This window comes from Passer montanus, unplaced genomic scaffold (assembly GCF_014805655.1).
Source record: "Passer montanus isolate IOZ18808 unplaced genomic scaffold, ASM1480565v1 scaffold45, whole genome shotgun sequence".
NCBI classification, from domain to species: Eukaryota; Metazoa; Chordata; class Aves; order Passeriformes; family Passeridae; genus Passer; species Passer montanus.
This window is the reverse complement of record NW_024369373.1, coordinates 11,300,741-11,323,430: the sequence shown is the minus strand read 5'-3', so window position 1 is coordinate 11,323,430 and position 22,690 is coordinate 11,300,741. Positions and strand designations below refer to the sequence as shown.

Here is a 22,690-nt window from a genome sequence, read left to right as displayed (position 1 = left end):
CTTAGAGCCAAATGCAGCTGAGGGTAACGGAGCAGCTTGGCTGGAGGGGCTGCAGTTCCCGACCCCAACTGAAGACAGAGCTGTGTTTAGGAAGGAGAGCAAGACTTTACAGGATCAGGCATGTTTTCTGCTCTTCTGAACATCCAGAAAGAGCTGTGTTTAGGAGGAAGAGAAAGCTTTTTCAGGATCAGGCATGTTTTCTACTCTTCTGAACATCCAGAGTGGCCTTAAGAGGAGCCTGTTGTGCTGTCTGCCAGGGAACTGGGCACTAGTGGGGCAGGCCTCAGTCCCACTGCTGTCTTTTTGAAATAAGTCTGTGCTCATTTGTAGGGAAGGATGTCTCTTTGGGAGGAGGATGTAGCCTAGGGCAGTATTGCTGAATTGAAATGGAAAATAAACCTTTTAAGAATGCAGGAAAGCTTTTCTTCAGGAACCACAGTAGAAATGCAATAAAGCAATTATCTAATTTACCTGCTAGTATGTGAAGGAAACAGAACCAACCTTTTCCATCTATTCCTGCTGCTTAATATACAGCTGCTGCTTTCCCTGAAATACTTGAAGTACCCTGAGACCAGGAGAACTGGCACTTGTGGATGTACTTACGGTCCACAAAGGAGGTGAAGAGCATTCGGAAGCGGCTCAGCCTGCTGCCCTCGTCCGCCCACATGCGCACCACGCCCGTGCCCGTCTGCAGCGTCACGTCGTTGGCCACCGTGCTGCAGAACTTGGCCTTCAGGTTCTCAATGGAACTGCTCCCGTCGTACACAGCAACAAAGTTCCTTTTGCATTCATTGGAATGCTCCATCTGATAGTCCAGAAATCGCATGTAGATCTGTTAGAAAAGAGGAATTTAGGAGAAGAAACACAGAGAGGAGAGTTTTCTTTCTTAGAAAATCTTGGATAAGATGTTTTCTTCCCTTACACATAAATGTAATTCCCAATTCACAACACTTTTAAATTTAGATTTTCTAATTAGATGTCCATGTGGAGCATTACCTGACATTTGTCTTGGGTATCTGTTTCATTTCTCCCTGTTCCTCAAAACAATCTTTATTTTAAAATTTACTTTATTTCTGCTCACTTTGGAAAAACACTACAAAGCAACACACTTGGTGAAGAAACCCTCAAGAAGCTCTGCTAAACGTGAAGTCTGTTTCTCTAGAAAGAGATATAAGGAATGCATAAATGTACTGAAATAATTTTTAAAGTATTTTGTCTGTTCTCTTTCCTTTCCTTCTAATTCATAAAAACAATGTTAAAATATAGGGGAAGGAGTCTAGTCAGAAAAGCTCTGAAGTAAAATAAGGAAATTAAAATTTATTGCTTCAGAATGAAAGCTAATTACTGAACCATAGCTGTCTTATGGAAGACACAAACCATGAAGTCAGGAGTAATTTGAATAAAAATGGAAATGAGAGAGAAGTAAGCTGGCTGTGTAGGAAGAATTAATGAATTTAAGCTAATCTTAATACTTCTAAAAGCAGAAATCTAATCCAAGAGAAGGCAGCATATGTATTAGAACACATGCAGCAAGGAAATTAGAAGATTGGGATGGTATTTAAAGAGGAAGTAAATAATTTATTTTGCTGGAGCAGGAAACTTGTGCAAGATTGTAATTCAGTTAAAATTGCATTAACACATCAAAAGGCTTTTGAAATTCTTCAATAGCTGTATTGGAATTTTCAAAATTATTCTGCACATTTTGCGATATGAAACCAAGCCACTTAAGCACACTGCAAAGGCCATTTTACAGTTCTTAGATAGCCACTGTGTTTCCAGAGAAGCAATGTGCCCAGGTGGAGCTTTCAAAATTATTCTGCACATTTTGCGATATGAAACCAAGCCACTTAAGCACACTGCAAAGGCCATTTTACACTTTTACAGTTCTTAGATGGCCACTCTGTTGCCAGAGAAGCAATGTGCCCAGGTGGAGGCTGAGGTGGAGGCATCTGCCCAGGGACAGGGACCCTGCACAGGGGCTGTGTGCATCTGCCCAGGGACAGGGACCCTGCACAGGGCTGTGTGCATCTGCCCAGGGACAGGGACCCTGCACAGGGCTGTGTGCATCTGCCCAGGGACTGAGCCCTGCACAGGGCTGTGTGCATCTGCCCAGGGACAGGGACCCTGCACAGGGGCTGTGTGCATCTGCCCAGGGACAGGGACCCTGCACAGGGCTGTGTGCATCTGCCCAAGGACTCTGGGAGCCCTGCTCAGGTGGGGTGCAGGAGGTCAGGGCAGATGAATCCCACTCTTGGGCTCTAGAACCCAGTTTGCTGCCCCTTTGCCATTGCTCGCTACCAGCCACCTCTGAGAGACAAAAGAAGGTATTCCCTCCCCATTCCTACACCTATCAGGCTTTACTGAAAACATGGGCAAAGAGGAAGACAGGTGACACTTGTGCCCCGTGGCTTTTCCTTTCCAGTGCTTCCAGAGGCAGGTTGGCCAGCACTGCCTTCCCCTGCACATTCTGTTTGGAGGTGCAGCCAGTGCCATATGAGCTCATGCTTCACCTCATTGTTTTGTGATTTTCAGCATATGTATTTTTTCCTTTTTTCTATTTTCCTTTTTTTTTACCTCCTGCTGTTTTTGTTAGGATTTACTGCTGGAAATTCTCAGCTACATTGAGAACCTGTTTTCCACTGATGACTTACATCAAAAACATGGATATGAGCTGTAATTGCTAGTATTTGCACTGAGAGATGGTATTTTCCTTTAATGATTGACTTTATATATCTGCTACAAAATTACAATGGAAACCAAAAATAATTTAGCACATTTTTAGTAAAGCTATTATTTGTATGATAACAAAGGAATAATCCCATTAAAAGTGCTCACCTCTTCACAAGCTCCTTTGGATTAATGTGCCAGGCAAGTATAAAAGGTCCTTACTCTTACATTATATTGATTATTCTGGTAATTTTATGAAATCTGGACGTAGTTTATTAAGTGTCTGCTATACACGTTTTAAAAATACTTTCATTGCTGGACTTGTGTCAGTTTTAAAAGTTTATTTTTATTACAAAATCAAATTGAGGAATTTAAAAATGTCTGTGCTTATTTTTCTCAAGAGACTGCACTGTATCAGATCTAATGGATTTTATCATCATAATTCTGCCTGAATTGAAGCTTGAGAAACCACTGTCAGAATACTAAGAATTATTTTTCTGTAATGTTTTAAATCAATAATTTAGGATGATGATCTAATTTCAGGACTCACCCAACTATAACTCTGCCTTCTGGCAACATTCAATAATTTATTAAAATACTTAAGCACAAGACCTGGTGCACTCAAGTGGCAATGTAGAGAGAAAATGGGTTTGTTATTGTTTCTGGAAGAACTGCATCTATTACTTAGACTAGTATGGGGCTTTTGGGAATTGACTCACTTCCTCAAAGGCTCAAATATATTAATGGACTTTTAATTTCTTTCATGACTTATCCTCTCATCATCTTTTTGGGTACTGTTTTAGAATGCACTTGCAAGGTGGTTAACAGGGCTGGTTAGTTAAGTGTTAGCAGTGTGTAAGAAGGTTTGTTATCTTGGCAGCTACTGCTTCAAAATATTTTTTCATTTTTATCTATGTGCAAGCAGAAGCAAAATTAAAGATGTGTGTGCTCTGTGGAGAAAAGTATGTGCTCTTCTGTGCAATGTATTTAACAAATATGATTCTGAAACGAACATGATTCAGGCTTTAGCTATTGTATTTTGGGGTTGTGAATAGGATTTTATCCTGCTGTCTGCCTAACAAGGGAAAGCCTTTCCATTCAGCTCAGACTGCTGATGAAAGTGGGTTTCAAGGTGCTGGACTGTGAATTAGATGGGAGGAGCAGGCACATGTTCTGTTGACTTTGAACAGAACCAAATTCTCCAATAGAACCACTGGAGGCAAAACATTAAGTTTTGGCAGTGAGATTTACTGGAAATTACTGAAGATGTCAGCCAGCATTTTTGCCTGCAGTCTTCCAATAAAACCAGGATCCAAGTCAAATGCCCCTGAAAATTGTTGCTTAAACAGTTCTCACAGTTATTTGGTATTTGAAGCTTCAAATAACAGGAAACACTATGGACTTATATAATATTTAAAAAATTTAATTTCAGAAACAATTCTCTCTCTGGATTTCCTAAGCCACTGCTACATACCTCATTTCAGTGAAGTACAACATTAGTGACCATTACCTGTTGCTACTGCCATGGAAATCCATTATACACTGAATTATATCAACAAAACTCACCTTAGCATTTGGAGTGGCTTTAATTGTCCAGATACAGTCAACTGCTTGTCCTGGTTTTGTTTTTCCTTCTTGTTCTACTTGACTGGAACGTACTATTCCATCAGCTCCTGAGAGCTCAAACTGGCAGTCTAGGGAGAAGACAGACCTTGCTGTCAAATGCAATATGACATTAATTTAAAATTTCATGTATAAAGAAATTGTTATGTAATACTATACCTGGGATGGGATTTAAAATACCTCCTAGGTAAGTGAAGTCAGGATCTGTAATAGAAAGAAGTCATGAATCACAAGGGCTATCAGTGCTTGAGAATCACTTCAAGCTTTAGTATTATCTGCAGATTATATCCATTTTTTATTATGTCACAAAAAAATTGCCAGAAAGTTTACTGAATCAATTGGAGCATATAAAGACAAAGTTTTTTTAGATGAGAACATTATTCCACAAAGATTGACCTTATCTGAAAAAGGTAATTCTACCCCGACAGCTCAGATTTCTAGCATAACACCAAAAATTACTATTCAGTATTTTGTTCCTACATTATATTCTGAATTTAACTATGTTAGTTTTCACTGAAACCACTGAGTTCCACAAGAGTACAGGGGATCTTTCTCTGTGCAAAAAGCTTATTTAGATTTATTTTATCAGACTGCTGTCTATGTAGTTCTGAACAATTTGAACTGAGCTTAGCAGAATATATCAACACTCAGAAATTGCTAACTGCTCTTTAAAAAGTATGGGAAGAAGGCAGCTCAATACTAAAGGTACTTTTCCCTGGGTTATCTGTGTCTCTTGTATTAGGCCATGTAGAACAGCTCTAGACATGGTTTATGAAATGCTGTTCCATGCAAAGAAAGCACTAGTTCATGCAAAAGTGCACACTGGTTTGGTACAAAGTTCTTTTCCAAATGAAGGTCGAGTTTGGCTCCTTCTGTGATCCTATACATTATTTTTTCTGTATACCAGGTGTATCACTTCCCCTAGAATGCCTCTGTCCTGAGCTTAAGACTCAGCACAGTTCAGAACATGCCTTCTTTGTCCTCTTCTTTTTATTTACTTATAGTGAAAATCTATGATCACTGTATGCAAAATTCTGCAAGGTTTTCAACCTTCTTTGCAAGGTGATTTTTTAATGAAGCAGGCATATGTGCATATGTTCCCTTTCATTTTCACAACCGTAAAATATTTTACCACACTTCATCTAAACAAAGAGGAAGAAAAAGAAAAATATCTGTCCTTCAGTTGTTGTAATCTATTCTGAAAATAATATACAGTTTAAATGTATATTTAAAGTTCCATCCTTCAACTATGGTAGTTTAGTTTTGAAAGTGATGTTGATGAAATGGCTTTGGAAATGGACTTAGCAAAATGCATAAGTACTGTCCCTGTGAAAACACTTCATCATGTAATTCCCAGTGGTCTGGTCACCGTGTTAATCTGAAATTTCTGAGTCTAAATCCCTAAGCAGTAATATATAATCATGAATTATGTTTTCATGTGCTCTAGGGGTAAAGATAACATTAAGAAGTCATGTTTGTGTATACATTTATGGAAGTAGTAGAGCTGACACTTGTATATTGCCTTTTGTCCCAAAGGACAATAAAATGCTGATAACTACATGTGTAGTATCTATGAAGTACACCAGTCAAGCATTGCACAAGGACATCAGGTCAAGTTTTCATGTAAGAAGGATGCCCTGCCAGGTTTAAGTAGCTCCACAGAGCAGATGTAATTTTTGTTTGTCTAAAGGCACTGGCAGCACGCTGTCCTCTCCTTTGCACCTATGAACTACACAGCACTCTGAGCAAAGAGCAGCTCTATTGTCTGAGCCCAAGGGTTGAGGGAATCCAGTACACCGAGAGCTCGTGCTTAGACTGGGCAGGTATTTGCTCTGGGTTTTCAGAATGGAGATTTAAAACATTTTGCATCTGGGTGGAGTGCTAGTGTAAAGTTGGTTCAGGTGTTTTTGTCCAGTGCCTTACACTTCTAGAAGAGAGGCTGGTGTAAAGGCAGCTCTTTGCATACATTGTCTTTCCTTTCCTATCACTGGTGCAACTGGTACAAATAGACGAAATAAAGGGTGCTGCTGAAGATTTCAGCATGAACAAGCTCAGCTGTCTTCCTCACTAGCAAACTACAGGCCTGTAATTTCTTTCAGTCAAGATTCCCCAATTGTTTTTAACCATGTACCCTGCAGGATTAGCAGGACTGAGACCGTGGCTATCACACTGTCACTGTGCCTCTGTAAGTGCTCATGCTGAAATGCAGCTCCAGGCTGAGAGGACAAACACACCCACAGAGCTCAATGGGAGCAGTCATTAACTCCGTCAGAATTTTAGACATCTTTACCTGGTATAAATGAGTACTTTGCTTGAAATCCCTTTCCTTCCAGCTCCTCATCAGAAATAAACTTGATCCACATAAATCTCCCTGTTGATCTAATTAGTGCAGGACTTTTCAGACCACAGTAACGATTAATGAGAGGGGAGAACCCAAAAGGTCCATCTCGAACCTCCAGGTGATCAAACCGACATTCAAATGAGGGTTCTATGTAATAAGGTTCATCAAAGGTCAACTCAATTCTTTGTCGTGGAGCAGCTAGACATAAAAAAAAATTGAGCAAAAGATTAAATGTAGATCTTGATAAAAAACACAAAGACATGAATTAATGAAGAGACAGGCCTCCAAGACAACAAGATAAAAAAGAAACTGGAAACTTCTCAAAACACATCTGCAGTCTGCTACAAAAATTTAAAAAATTATATTCTAAAAGTTACTTTTGCATAGAATCATACAAAATTTTTTGCTTGCTGATCTTAATTGTTGCAAATTAAGAAATCACATTAATTTAATGCAGCACATATGACAGATATGAACATATATACAAGGTATTCAAACAAGGTTAAATATTAAGATATAAATTAAAACAAGTGTTCTGTGAAAGCAAAATACATAAAAAAGGACAAAACACTGAACTATGCAGAAAAGAATAGAAAAGAGAAACATAGGAAGAACTACTCAGTATTTCTTAAACATAAAGTCCAAATTTGTAGATCTTTTCACAGAAGACATCTTTTATTAGAATATTCAGAGAAGTGTAAGTGCTTCAAATATGTCAATGGCATGCAGGCTACAGATGTTGGTGAGTGTGAGCCTGTGGCAGCCTTACACCCAGACTGGGATCAGAGCCCCAAGTCCTGACTCTCACATGCGTGGTTTGGATCCCAAGACCTTCTCCTGTATGAATGGCTTTAGTGTTCCTCGTCCTTGGCACTGGCTGTGCTACGTGAACTTCCCGATCCTGGCTGGGGTCTGGAGTGACAGCTCTGAGCAATCACACGCTGCCTGCTTGTCCTGAATGCCAAAAGGATTTACCCTGGCATCGCCAACCTCCCAGCAGACCTTCTGCCTCACTCACAAGAGCTACACGCATGTGGAGCTGCTGTGAATGCTGGCAGTGGTCTGCATGAGGGAGACTAGAACTTCTTGGCTAGAAATTCTGGAGGGCCTTGGCCCCACTCAGGCACCCCCAGCGTTTCTGTGCAAGGACTGAGGAGAGCTGGAAGCTGCTCCTGTGCCCCAGCCCTGCAGCAGGACAGGCTGGCTGCTCCCTGGGCCACTCCTGGGCAGGCAAGGTGCAAAACCAAGATGTGCATGGGAACAAGCAAAAAGGAGGGGCCTGTGAGCCACAACTGTGCTGTACAAATAAAAACTCATCAAACCTCATTACTTGAAATATTTCAATTAATTGATATGAATCTGATGATTAGGCTGGCTAATATTTTTAGCTGACTTCAGTGGGGTTTGGGTGCATTCTAATAAGAGGAAAAATAATTGGAGTGTCTCAAGTCTTGCAGCCTTTATTTAAGATATTCTCATTGGAATATGGTTTTATTCTAGTTAATGACATTTTTTTGTCCTCATCACATTATTTTAATAGTGACCTCAGCAGTGCTAACAAATCTCTGTATTTTTAGTACTGTGCTATGGCAGCCAGATATATCTTTTTTATTAATGAAGGACAGCATAAAGGTTTTCTGCTGGTGAGATAGAACATTGCAGCATGGCATGAAATAGCCTTCATCTTGTGCAATCTATTATCAGTGATATTAAGGTAACAAGCTACAATTTTTATCTTACTAATTCCATATCTTCATAGATTACAGAAGATTTGCTGCTCCTTTCCCTGGTTGTGAGGATATGTCTTGTTCTACATAGCTAATTTCTTAATGTTTGCATTTCATATTTATTTGTTGTGATTACTTGAGAGAGAAAATTTAGCTCCTTGTTCAAGTAAATGACTGCAGAATTCATTGTATTACTGGTACGGCCCTGCAATACTTTACAGCAGGGTAAGATGACAGTTTTAACAGCTCAAGATTTAACAGTAAGATTACAGCAGAACAAAACAGAAATGAAGCATGTACCTTCTAAGATATAGATGCACTCTTGATTGGGTGGGTACATGTTTGGGTAGTTTGGTGAAGCAAAATGCCCTCCATTGCTGGTCCGGACCCAGTTGTCACACGGAGTGGGAGGAATGCGATTCACTCCAATATTTTGCCCACCTAAAGCAAAAAAAAAACCCAAAAGTGATCAAATAAGTTTCTCTCGCAAGCATGCAGATTTGATAAAGTAAAAAAAAAAAAAAAAAGTGATCAAATAAGTTTCTTCTGCAAACATGCAGATTTGATAAAGTAAAATTCTAGCATGACACATAGCCTATAAAGAAGAAAGTAATTTATTTTGGTTGCAAGCCCTCTTGTAAGGCACTCATTAATATCTATCTAAGAAAATCTTATGTTTAATTTTGTGGTGGGGTATATCCTAAAGAAATTCGTTTTTGAATATCAAATATATCCAGAGATCCTTGGAAAGGAGAGGGAGTATTTTTTTTTACCCAACTCGGTTCAGATTTTTGATACTCTTCTTTCTAAGTGAAATAGTCACAGTGGCTGCCAATACCATTATTTTATGGGTTATGTCATCTCTGTTCCTGTGTAAATATAATCAGAAATATTGGTCAGCTTTCACTGGTTTTGACCCTGATTCCGGATTACGCAAAAGGATAACTATTTACAGTAATTTGTTGGAATACAGGATGTTTATAAGAGAATGAATTTCAAAACACAAATTCACTAAATATAGCAATGGTAGTTAATAAAATTCCTAGATTTCCCTGGTAGCTAAGGGTCTCATTTAGGATCAAGCTCCTCTTCTGGATGTACAGAGAAATGTGTTCTGTGACTGAGATGATGCAGTCTAGTAAAGTAATTCTTCGTGCTGGATCATTCACAGAGCTTGGTTCAGATTTCCTCATCCATGGAGAAGAGGCTGGGAATAGTGTGATCTCTGACATTCTTAAGTACCTTTGGCCCTTTTCCTTGGGATCCACAGAACTGGAGAGAGTAAGACACAGGATATGTATTTTCTGCTAGATATTTCTTAAATCTCACAGGGTACTCTGATAGTGTTATTTATATTTACACAGTTTTAATTTGCAGACCTGTGAGAGGACATCCATGCTGGTACAGGTCTTAGATGTCTCCAGTAAATCACATCACCTTCCACTGGTACCTTGACAGCTTTTTGATTTATGGGGGTGAAAACTCTCTCTCTTCTGCAGAAATTTTTCAAGGAAATTCTGTAGGTGGCAGTTCAAGGAATTCTTCTCTCTTAAATGTGGGTAATCCCACATATGAAAAAATAAGGTTTGTGAAACTGATTCCTTCCCCACTCAGCAGGCTTCAAAAATGTTTGTGGGTGGACTATTTGAAAAGCTTGTTGTCAGATACAGAAAACATGAATTTCTGTAGTGCTTTCTCTCCCACCGCTACCAACTAAAACTGTAGAACTTTACCTGGGAAAGTGAAACTTCCACGTTCTTTGTGACTGCGTGGCTTTGTTCATTTGGGAGAAAATGCAGCAAATGGGGAAAACGGAAAATCCTGCAATTCATACTGCTAATTCAAGAGCTATTCATATCTGAATACAAACATTTCTTTTCACTTATATTGCTCAATTAAAAGTTATAAAACTGTTCCATTTTTTGAGAGAAAATCATCAAACTAAAATTGTACCTTGTGTCTTCTGTGCAACGGCAATGCCTTCCACTACCAGGATGGTTACAAGCAACACTGATGAGAGAAATTGGACAGGAAAAACATCAGTGATATTTCAAAGTTATAGACCATTTTCTGCAGTCCCAGTTCATGCAAATCCTGGCGTCACTGACCAAAACCATTCAGAACATACAAAAATATGTAAATAATGTATGTGTTTTCTTTAAAATTTCAACTTATGAAACTGTTGCAGTCTGTGTGCACTGCTGGTCCTTCTTCTCTGTGTGCACTGCTGGTCCTTCTTCCAGGTTCGTCAAGAAAGTGGCAATGCCTTCCACTACCAGGATGGTTACAAGCAACACTGATGAGAGAAATTGGACAGGAAAAACATCAGTGATATTTCAAAGTTATAGACCATTTTCTGCAGTCCCAGTTCATGCAAATCCTGGCGTCACTGACCAAAACCATTCAGAACATACAAAAATATGTAAATAATGTATGTGTTTTCTTTAAAATTTCAACTTATGAAACTGTTGCAGTCTGTGTGCACTGCTGGTCCTTCCAGGTTCGTCAAGAAAGTGTACAAGAACAGCAATTCATTGTTTGAGGGGACATTTAAGAATATTTTGTAGAGTTTATCTGTTGTCTATAAAACTTTTATATCCTGAAACAAGATGTTTCACTGCTGTAATGAATCATATTTATCCTAAGACTCTATTTGCATAATGCGTGCAAAAGACTTCTCCAGCTTCCAAGAAATTAATCTGGACCACAGGAGACACTGCATGGTCTTAACCCCTCCACAGATTTCACAGATTTGTGCTTGCAAGACTGGTTCTTGTGATGCTGCCACACAATACCAGTGATTTCTGCATATGATGGCAGTAGAAAATGGACAGATGGACAGCCTCCCTCTGTCTTTCCTTCCTTTCTGGCTGTTTTACTTTTGGCCTTTCCCTTAGATTTACACATTCCCTGTACCCAAGAAGCATCCATATGAACAGCACGTATGAAAAACTCCATATTCCACAGTCCATCAGCAATTTTAAAGCAGCCTTAATGTTTAGATTTTCCTAAAATGCTTTGTCAACTTTGTCACTTCAAATTGTTTAGGATTACCAGGAGGGGGAATGAGAATGCAATAGAGTAAATTAATATGCCACTCTTCAAATCTTTCATTTGCCTGCATCTGGAGTATGTCAGAAATTCTGTCCACATCCCGTACAGAAGCACCTAAGCAGAGCAGGCCTGGACTGCCCTGGACAGAAGGCAGCTGAGGGGAGACAGGACACAAGTTACAAAACCACAGCTATCACTGAGATTGAGAACTGAGCAACTACTGCTTGTCTCTTCTAGTAGAGAACCAGGGGGTGTCAGACAAAGTGAGCAGGTGGCATGTTCAAATTAAACAAAGATTTTTTTCTTTTTTTTCCCTTTTTTTTTTAATGCACATAATTCATAATGCATCCTTGAGGTAGAAAATTCTACTTCAGAAACGCCTTAAGCCATAAGTTGTTGGAAGTCTGGAATGTATTTGGGATAAATATAATTTGCTCTACTTTTATACTCATCCTGCTTTTATATCTTTGTAAAAAAAGATGCCAAGCAAGATGGACCTTTGATGTGACCTGGTATGGCCCTTCCCATGTTTTTAATCTACTTGTCAGGCAGGCATGGCCTTAGCACTGCAGGGCAAAAAAGAGATTTCAGCAGGAATTTTATTGTCACTTTCAAAAAATTAATTTTATTTTCCCAGCCTTCCTGTCTTGCTGCTCAGGCATTTCAGTGGCTCAGTTGAAATGGCATTTTTTCCATCTGTGCTTTTCCCTGTGTTGCTGTTGGACTTTGAGCCCTTTGGAGGTGCAGAGTGAGCATGCACTGACTGTGAACCACAGCAATCTTGACTCAACTCATCCAGATGCTCCTCTAACACTGGCATGGATATATTATCTTGGGAAAAGATTAAAGGAATCAAAGTCTGCTCCTGAAAGTGTCCATCTAGCATTTATGTTTTATTTTGTATGTTTCTGCTGCCCTTTCTTCTCCCTAACCATACTGAAGTAGACTGTGTTTCATTCTGAAACTTTCCTCACCAACAAATGCTTTTTCCTGTGTAAGTCAGGTTCATAACTGTGGGTGTTTTCTAAAATACCATATGGGTCTTGCAAACAAGTGCTATGTTCTTAGAAGCTTATTTGATTTTTAGGGATGGATTATGTTAGAGTAGGTGAAGATTTAAGTAGTTTTTCAATTTCCATCTCTGCAATAATTCTGCATTTTCATCAATATTAATATACTTAAAAATATACTATCTGTCATTATCCAAATACAAAGCAGATGCTGCTAATCACTACTGACTCACCCTAGACTGAAAATTCCTCCTTCAGAAGAAAGTATCTAGCACCCAATACTGGTATTCAGTTATGGATGTTCACTAGTCTTTAAAGCAAATGAACAAATATCCCATCTTTATTAAAATATGATTGACATTAGTTTTCAGCTGGTTTTAGATTTTACTATTCCTTACATAGATGATATTATTTCACAATTATTTACAGTTTATTTTTGCAGCTTCTCTGTTTAAACTGTACACCAGAACATCTGAGTTTATGAGTTGCATGAACTCACAATGCTTTTGTACTCCTGAGATCACTTGTCCGTAACAGAGAATCTTGACAGTGGTTATAAAGTTGTCAATCTCTTGTCTTTGGTTTGGTTTGGTTTTGTTTTTTCTTCCTACACTGGTTTTGGTGCAGCATTTCAATGTTGACTTCTATTACTAAAGAAAAGGCAGTTTCCCCAATCCTGAGTAAGTCATGTCTCAGCATATTCTACTGAATTCACCTTTCTTAAAGATGTGCTGTGCCCACCCTCTGTTTTGCAAGGACAGAGCAAGCTCTGTGTAACTTATGCTGCTTCTCAAAATGCAAAATGAGCTTTGCCTTTGTTTCTTAAAGCAAACACACAGAGAAATATGAGTGAAATTAACATGTGACTAGCAAAACAAATGCAAACAGTCACTTTCAAGTAACAGTGAAAAACTGAGGGTTTGTTGGTTTGCTTTGGTTTTTATTTAGTACAGCTCTTTACTATGGCTACCACTGTTACAATACATTTTTTTAATATATATTTCAGTATGCATCTACATTCATTTCAGTAATTGTACTGGTGGAAACAACATAAGAATAGATGTTCTGTTACAGTAACCATTGATTTCCCTCCTTCCTGATGTGGATAAAGAAACAACCCCCCTAAAAGGACTTCAGAAAGCCTGATTGGCTTTCACTAGAGCTGTACTGGTTCTATAAATATCCAGTGCCTGTGTGCGTGTAAATGCAAACAAACAGTGTCTATTCCTTGCAGAGCAGCATGGGTATGGATGCAACTGCAGAAGATATGGATTGAATATTTGTCTTGCTGTCTTCCTTTTGTCATGTTATATGGATGACTGGGAAGGTATGGACCACTTTCTCTTGGTTCCCTGCCCTTTTCATGCTCTTCAGTTTTGATCTCTTGCACCTTGTTCTTGCCCTTCCCTGGCAATGCCCATCCTTCTCATGCTCTCAACAACCTTAAGATGTATTCAGAGTAGCCCAGGTAGCAAACATTCCAGGGTCTTCCTTTGGCACTACTTGTATTCTGGGTGAGAGTCTGATAAAGAAAAGAGGTGTCTCTGGCTAATGGTCTGGATGTGTGCTGCCTTCATCAGTGAGACACTGCTGGCAAAAAGCTGGACAGGACTTACCTGCTCTTCCTCAGAGTGCTGGGCAGGATTGCCTGAGGTGGTATTGCCTTAAACTGAGTGCACTGACATGACACAGGATAATGTGGGAAAGCCAACAGGAGTTAAGGGGCTGAAAACAAGGTCTATCAATACTCAGGATGAAAAGAAAAGGAAAAAAATAATCAGCCAGGATATTTTTAGACGTTTCAGACTGTTTCCATTAACCCATTTTTGTGTGCATTTTAAAAACAACAAAGCAATCTCTTAGTGGCCTAAATTTATACTACTTCCTGGAAAAATAATTTTGAATTCAAAGACTAATTTGGACAGTACAAATCATAAGAAGGGAGATGTCTAGGGAAGAGACAAATCCTGGAAGTTGGCGCAGTAGAGAGCTAGTGCTGAACCACTGTCCTGGTACTGCAGCAGGGACACAGTCACAGCAATTAGAACAGATATGAGAGGCTGAACCACTTTCACTAAACGTCTTGTAACACTTCCAGAAGGATGAAGAATGATCATTTTATTTCTAATAAACTGCAATTCAAATAGTTACTGTGCTTGAAATGGGACACAGTATTCCTCTGCTCCTTTTTTTTCCTCTTTTAAAGTCTCTTACAGATCTCTCTGACATGACTATTCTTCAGTGTGGATGAAAGATAAGTCTAGGCTTAGCTCCATAGTGTATTATGGTACAGGAAGCACAAATAGTGAGTAAAAATGCCACTTGAACATGGCTTGCTGATGTAAGCAACAGCACACTGCAGGATTGCATTGATATCAAAGGGATTCAAGGGGAGAGTTGGGTGTTTTGTTTTTACTGGATGAGTATGATGAGAATTCTACCAGAGGAGCCTGAGCTATGGGACACTGACCTTATGAAGTCAGAGATACTTAGGTGATAAATGTAACAAAAGTTAGTGCTTCTGCACCTTCCAGTGAGCTTCCCCTTCATGATCTGTACCCTGCAGAAGAGGCCATCCTTAAGCCAACAGCAGCACGCACACGGAGGCAGAGATTGAGGAGCTTCTTTTATTCATGAATCTGGTATTTGTACTTGTATTCCATGAATTATGGTGCACACTCTTGTACTACCATTTAGAGCTCTGATATTTTATACCTGTGTGAGCATCAACTAGGAACAGAGAAAAAGCAGCCAGCTTCTGTCTGTTTTTAAAAGAATGGATTTTTCATTTTCTTTACTTCTTTGCATTAAATATTTTAGATCACATAGCCTGCAGACAGCTGTATAAATTTTGAAAAGTGAAGACACTAAACATACAATTCAAGTTCTTAATATTCTGTTGCTGAAGGAGGCTTACAGAATAACATAAAAGAAGCCCCTGAACTGGTGTAATAAACTGCCTTGTTTGCAGAAGTCAAGATGTTCTTTGTTGGCATTTCCTAAATTTTTTAAAGTAAATCTAAGCTAAAAAAAGTAAAAAGAAGGTAATTTCTGCACTGGAGTAGATATAGGGAAGTTCACAAATGTGTGGCTCTTACTTCTCTTTAAAAATGGGAATAATATATTTAGTTTTGCAGTAAATGGGTGCTCAACCCAATACTGAGAAATCAGCATGTTGCTTAGATAAACAAGTGCTTTAGGCTGCAAATCTGACAGATGCTTGTACTTTATGGCAAAACACATTCTTCAGATTTCATGGGATACAGTACAGCTCTGAGCTCCCCATGATATATCTTTGCTCTTTCTGCATGCTCTAGGGATCTTCACACAGAGACAAGAGACTCGATTTGCTGTGTGGCTCTGAGAGCAGTGTCTGTCTTCAGTGATGACAATGGGGGATCTATGCATGCAGGGCAAGCTGAATATCAAACTGGGGAGCAGTCAGGCACAGCTGAGAAACATTCCACCATTTTTCAAAATAAAGACTTAATCATTTAGAGTACTACACATTCTTACTATAGTGGTAGCCAGAATCCTAGGGATAAAGATGACAGACTTTGCTTAAAGCAGGATTCATTGGATCTCTGTGCTCTGCCCCTTGGATTAGGCAGCACCTTGTAAACACACAGTCCAGAGAGATGGTAATTGGCAACACACGGGTCATGCATGTTGGAAAATCTTGCCAGGATGCCTGCTTCTTTCTGGCAGATACAGCCTAGAGTAACAAATGCTTGATCTTAATTATATACTCTGTTTTGCCTTATGGGAATGGTTCCTTTTCTGCGTATTCTTAAACTTAGTTCCTCATTTGCCCTCTGCACTAAAATTAGCATTACTTTCAGCAACTGCTCATTGCAGTATTTCAGGTTTTATATTCATTTTTTACTCATGAGTCTAAACAGTAATATTAGCTATTAATGAGCTGGGGACATTTATGATTATTATATCCTATCCTATTCTCTGGCCAACATTAATTATGTGTTTTGGTTTTTGCCTTTAAGAACTCTGATCAAGGATTAGTTGCTGCACAAATTCAAAGTGAGTGATTGATTGGTGGATGGTCTTGTAAAGAACTTGTGGAATTTAGACAGACAGGTTAAAGTGTCCAGACACTTTGGATTTCTTGTAATTCTCTGTGCATGGTCACCTCCTTTTCTTTCAAAAAGCTTATTAACTCTTTTCAGATTCAAGCCATTTTTAGCTCAGAAACACACACTGTAAATTTCAAGGAATGAGATTTTTCTCTCTCCTCCTAGCATTTGCTATGTTTAATTGACAAAAGGAATACTGGATTGCATCTGTTGCTGCTGTATTTAAGGTTAACAGTTCTGTTGCTGAGGATGAAAACACGGCAGTTTTTGAATCCCAAACATTTTTATAGTTCATAGCCTGCATACATTCCTTAATCAATTGTGGTCTCAACAGAACATTTGCAGATACGTAAAATGAGTATCAAAGAGCATTTAAGGTGGCTGCCTACAACTTATCCTATTAACAGCTCCAGTGGTTTCCTCATATTGGAACATACTCCAGGATTGTCACAGAATAAAGTACAGAGATGAAGGTGTGCATCAGGCAAGACACATTTTAGCTGGTTTAAGTCTTACCCAGAGCATGCTAGTGGAGCTGCCAACACATTTTTAATCTTTCTCACAGAAGCTTGATAGCAGAAGTGGGCTTCACCAGCTATTAACAGTGACTCTGTGCCTTCTAAGATCCAAATCTTGTTAGCCATTAAGTGCCAGCAGGATATCTGAATGCACTCAGGTCTATTCTCAGATATAACAGCTTCATCTCACTCCAGCTGTTTCCAGTAGGGATTCCTCTCTTTAAGATTGCCAGAGAAACAAATTGGGACTCTATCTCTGCAGAGAAACCAGGTTAACTGATTCAGGAAGTAAGTGCAGTTCTCCCATGTTCCTTTGATAAAAATCATTTCCAGAACAATTCATGCTTGGATGGATCTGTGACAGAGTTCCCTCTAGGTTGGCTAAAAACATTTAACGTTTCTGATCCTGTCCTCCATTAGAAATGTATAAGCAGCTGTGGGCTGCTTCATTTTACCAGTTGCTCCACATCCTGTTACTTATAATCCATCCCTGGGTCTGTCTGCCAGCAAAACTTCTGCCAGAATAATGATAGCTTTCATTTTTAAAATAGAAACTTTCATTTTTATATGGAAAAGCCTTTTTCTTCATCTCCAAGCTGTGTGCAGCAAGAGACTGATGAGAAGACTGCATGTGCAAACCATGTTGATGAGGGGTTTCAAAAACCTTATTAAAATATGTACACTGACTTCTGAGTTCAGATGACTTCCCTCTAGCTGACAGAGCTAATCCTGCTACACATGACTATTCTGAATACATCTTTTCCAGCAATAGCTTATTCCTAGACAAATTGGATAGTGATACTTTTGACTTAAAAATCGATCAGATTATACCAGAGTTCTTTGTCTTACCTTATTTATTAGCAATATACTACATTTTTCAGTGGAAATAATTTCTGGATGTCTATTATGAAATTAATATTTAAAGTTCTTTTCTGCTATTTTCTTTCATGTCTGGCAACAATTTATGTACAGACAGCTTTTCACTCTCAGTCCCTTAAAAAGAGACTTAGAGTTCATCAATTTTACCATATGATAAAGGAGGTTTTGTGAAATGATTTCTTAACATATTGGCCATCCTTTCCTGCTGCATAGTGGAGCTTTGTAATAAGTGAAAGCTGAGTGAAGCAAAAGATATTCTGAAAAAAATGTGGCTTTTTTTTTTTCATTAAAAGTTACCTGCTGGTTTTTGTTGTAAAATTTACACTCCCCCAACCCCATATCTTGCAGTATTTGAGGTGGCAGTTGCCAGTTATTTGTTGACAGAGGCAGCAAGCTGTTTAAAGGTAGCAAGCTGTTTATGTTGTCCTAGACTGTTAGTGCTTCATTAATTAAAAAAAAAAAACAAAAACAGACTGGAATGTACAAGGCAGACAAGCAGCAAGCTTGTTTGCCGTGTTAGAATCCCAGCCTGAATCCAAGACACTAACATTTTGCTTTGGTCCAGACAGGTTATACTCCCAGTACTGGATTTGTTTTGTATGTAAACTACACGTACTAGAGTAAGTGCAATTAGCAGCTCTCTTCATTTCTCCAGTGAATTATGACTTTCTGACAGGTTCATAAATGATGAATAGCTTATAAAGTTTTACTTCAAGGGTAATTTTTCTGTCTAATCTTTCCCTGTGAATTAAACCTTAAGGAAGATGCTGAAAATCTTAACTTTTTCATTAGATAGTGATTCATAATTTAGTAGCTCCTTCAGCTTCAATCCAGTGTTATTCATACTCTGGCTACAGCCATATACATCATTTACACACTGAAATTTGCTATTAATATCAATGCAATTGTAACCAAGTTGTTCTGTACAAATTTTAGCAGTCATGGTCAACTATATCTTAGGAAAAAGAAGGAGTTATGTATTTGAAGTCATGCTTCAGGGTGGTACATTTTGAATATGAAGTTTGTATGTGTAGAAGAGCAAGGTGTAACACACATCACCAAACACTCGCCTTGTTTTTAACACTGCAGCTTTTTGAATCCTGTTCTGCAGTTACTTGAGTTACTTCTGCTGAACTGCTTAGCACTGCAAGCAGTTTGGAGCTTCGCTTTTTTCAGGGCAGCAGAAAAGGTGGAAAGTAGATACTGTTTAAGTAAAAAATAATATTCTGACTTCACTTGATACTGCCTTCATTAGAGTCATTGTAGCTTCTACAGTCAGTACTTTTGCTTTGGGCTTCAATGAGCAAATCATGAAACTATTAGGAGATTTTTGAATAACCTTTTTTTCTGCTTGTTTTCAGCTTTTTGTGGCATTATTACACCTTCTGGTTTTGGAAATAGGCAGCCGTAATTTCTAGCTCTTGTGTGGAAGGAAGCATTACTTCCTAACACTACTTGTTTGTGAGAAATTAACTGTTAAAATCATGCCAAAATGCAAATGAGGAGCTGGAGCAGAATGGCAGGAAGTTAAATCATAGCAATCCACATTCCTGCAACCTGATGGAGTTGGAAATAATTCTGTAGTCCACTGGAAGGTTGGGAATGTAGCAGTAATTTGTTTTACCCCTGGCTGCTTGTTGAATTACTGGGTCAGAAGCTACAGAATTCTCTTTTTGGCTTTCTAAATTAATCCAATATATTAACTGAAATAGACCAAAATTAATGTGAAGGAAGGATTTAACTGACAGCTTGTACAGTTTTTTAAAGCAAATAACAGCATATGGAAATGAAAGAGGGAGCATATTTGAAGCATGGGAACAAGCTCTTAGCAAACACATTTTGGGGGGAACACCGGGTATGAGAAATTCAAGGTAGGTATATTTCCTTCCTAAACCTAACAGGGGCATGGCTTTATTATGAAAATAGCTGCTTTTCTCTCTCATGAAGTGGAGGGTTATGGTGCTTTATTGTTGTAGAGCAGCTGCATTTTGCAAGCTGTGCCAGGCTCAGGGAACGATTCTAGCATGTTTAAGATGGCATTGAGAACTGAAGGCAGGAGGCAAAGGCTTTGTCCTCCAACAGCCCAAATGCAGCAAGCTCTTGGCCTTCAAGAGGCTCCAGAGCCCACTGAGAAAGCAGGTGGGCATTGGCTGGGCTCCACTTGAGCAAAAGCTGCACTGAAATCTCAGGGCTGTCGTGCTCCAGCAGCGCTGCCACTCAGCACTGCTGCCTGGGAGAGCTGGAGGACAGCAAAGAACCCACGCAGGATGATGGGACCCAGGATGAGACTTCTAAAAGTTTTGCTGAACACTACAGACAGAGACAAAGAATTACATTAAATTTTTATTTAAATAGTCCTTGATATTGATAGCTGAGGAAGAACAGATGAATAGCTCTGAACAAGCTTAATATAAGAAATTCCAACTGCCACAAAGTATGAGGGGCTCTTTTCTGCCTTGGGGTAACAGCCACAAAATAGATTCTTTGTTGATGACAGAAATGTATACACGCATTCCATGTGAAGAACAGAAGAGGTTTCTAAGAAGTATTAAATAAAATATGACTTCTCATGATACACTAAGCTTCATGGTACTTTGCATGTGGTTTAGTGGAACTCCCCCAGTTCTGCACATGAAGCTATTTGCATGGAGGAAAAAAAATATACTGCCACTGTAGGTAAGGCTTCCATGCAGAATTTAAACTGCAATTTGTAAAATACGGATGGTTACTTTGAATTTTATTCCCAGCAGCTTCCTTCTGGAACTGAATCTATACACCTATCCACAGGAATATACTTTTTTGTTTCTGATTAGGTGTAATAATGGGACTATGTAATGACTTCTATTGAAGCAGAGCTAAAAGGGAGTTTATGATGCTAAGTAATGATAGGTTGTTTCTGTAGTCATGGCAAGGGATGCGTTTAGAATACTAACAGCTTATTGACTAATGGCTTTGTGCAATTTATGGATTATGAAAAATACAAAAAACTTCCTGTAGAGGGACTTTTTACCCGGACACTCGTGTGACTATAAAAAAATATACAGGTCTGTTCATTGGAAAACCTGTACAGTCAATTTTGCAGCAATCACATATTTTTGAAATGTAATTAAATCAGCATGTGTATAAAGTATTTAGGTAGCAGATACAACAGTTGTATTTTATGGTGGCTTCTGATATTTAAGTATGTTATTTAAAGGAGGCAGTAGAAAAAAGAATCTAAATACCCTGTCTTCCCCATGTAAGCCATATGTTCCTATGTTATCTAAACTCAGTGGATGTTAACAATATAGAGAGACAGACATTTATTAAGAACAAGTATCTTCTGTCTCCCAGTTATGATGCTAATAAATGAAAAATATTTTTGAAACCCTAAAGACATAAAGTCCTTCATGCCAGGAACATGGGGTTTTATGGCCCATGGAAACATTCTGGATTTAAAACAGACTTTTTTACAACTTTGATACTGTGGAAAGACATCAATGTATACACTAAACAATTCTCCACATACACTAAACAATTCTCCACTCTGCAGTAGTGCCTTGTTGGCTTTAATAATGCATGCAGTCACACCAATATCTCCTAACAGAATAATTTAAAATAATAATCATCATTAAAAAAACCCAAAACCAACAGACTGAAATCCCCATCAAGTCTGCTATTGCTCAAGAAGATACAGAATGCTAGAGATAATCTCTTGAGGCACAAGGTTAAGTGCCACATCAAGATTTCTTTCCTAACAGAAACCCCTCGCCCATTGTCGAGCTGTATAAATAATAGCACAAAGAAATGCTCGGATGAGGAGCCTTGCTCCCTTGTTTACCTCTGAACAGAAATAAGTTAGAAACAAGATTTAAAAGCCTCAAGAAGAAAATCACAGGTAAACACCGGTCAGGGTGTAGCTTGTGACTCGGGTGACTGATTTTATGAAAACCTCACTGAAAACAGACCTTGTTCCCAATAACAAGTGTGATAAGCTGAACAGTGTGGAGCAGCTCGTCAGCAAAGTCAGGAAAGCAAAGAGTGTTTTTACTGTGAAAAGACGAACGTAAGATACCGCCGGTGTGTCTCGGGAATACACGGGTCACCGGGGTACAGTCGCTACCACTGTGACCCACGTTACGGCAGGCTGCGAGCCCGAACCCGAGGTGCTCCTAACGGTGGGATCCCCCAAACCCGAGGTGCGGAGGTGTCCCCGCCACTGGAACCTCCCAAGCCCGAGGTGCCGAGGTGTCTCCGCCGCCCGCCCGCACCAGCGGGACCGGGGGCAGCCCGGGATGGGTGCGAGCCCCCGGCCCAGCCCCGCGCTGGGCTCCACAGCCGCGGCCCCAGCCGAGCCGCAGCGCTGTGTCTCGCGTGGGGCAGAGCGGGGCCAGAGAGCGGCGGGCAGGGACGCGGGGCCGTGGGGCGGTGCGATGGGGAGGTGCGGAGTGTCGGCTCGGGAAGAGCAGCCCCGGCAGAAGCGGGGCGGCCGCCCCTGCGCCCGCCGCTCCGAAGTTTCCGCCGGCGCAGGGAGGGCGCCGGGGGCAGCGCGGGGCAGCCGAAGGGGCGGCGCCGCCGGGGGTACCGCGGTCCCCGTTCCGGCGGGGCGCCGTGCCGCCCGCGGCTCCTACCTTCCAGCACCGAGCAGAGTTTGTGCAGGGCCATTGTCTCCCGGCGGCGGCGGCGATCAGCGGCGCTCCATGGCCGCGGCGGTGCCCCCCGCGAGGGCGCTGTGCCCGCGGCTACGGCTCGGCCCCCGCCCGCCCGCGGCCATGCCCGGAGCCCCCGCGGGGCGCGCTCA

General features: G+C 40.0%; 1 protein-coding gene and 1 long non-coding RNA gene across 2 annotated transcripts in view; one reads left to right on the top strand and one right to left on the bottom strand.

The window, feature by feature from the left end:
* The window catches only part of LOC120508105, a 35,861-nt gene extending 35,192 nt beyond the window's left edge, over positions 1-669 (top strand). The window contains exon 4 of the long non-coding RNA XR_005628925.1: positions 535-669. This is a non-coding gene — a long non-coding RNA (uncharacterized LOC120508105). The remainder of the gene's footprint in view (positions 1-534) is intronic.
* The window catches only part of NETO2 (neuropilin and tolloid like 2), a 31,815-nt gene that overhangs the window by 8,731 nt on the left and 394 nt on the right, over positions 1-22,690 (bottom strand). Inside the window, exons 1-7 of the mRNA XM_039721456.1 lie at positions 22,521-22,690; positions 10,312-10,368; positions 8,659-8,799; positions 6,581-6,829; positions 4,450-4,494; positions 4,234-4,361; positions 604-832 (exon numbers count right to left, since the gene is read on the bottom strand). The exon at positions 22,521-22,690 is cut by the window's right edge and continues 394 nt beyond it. Coding sequence (XP_039577390.1) covers positions 604-832; positions 4,234-4,361; positions 4,450-4,494; positions 6,581-6,829; positions 8,659-8,799; positions 10,312-10,368; positions 22,521-22,554 — 883 coding nt within the window. The 5' untranslated portion in view covers positions 22,555-22,690. The remainder of the gene's footprint in view (positions 1-603; positions 833-4,233; positions 4,362-4,449; positions 4,495-6,580; positions 6,830-8,658; positions 8,800-10,311; positions 10,369-22,520) is intronic.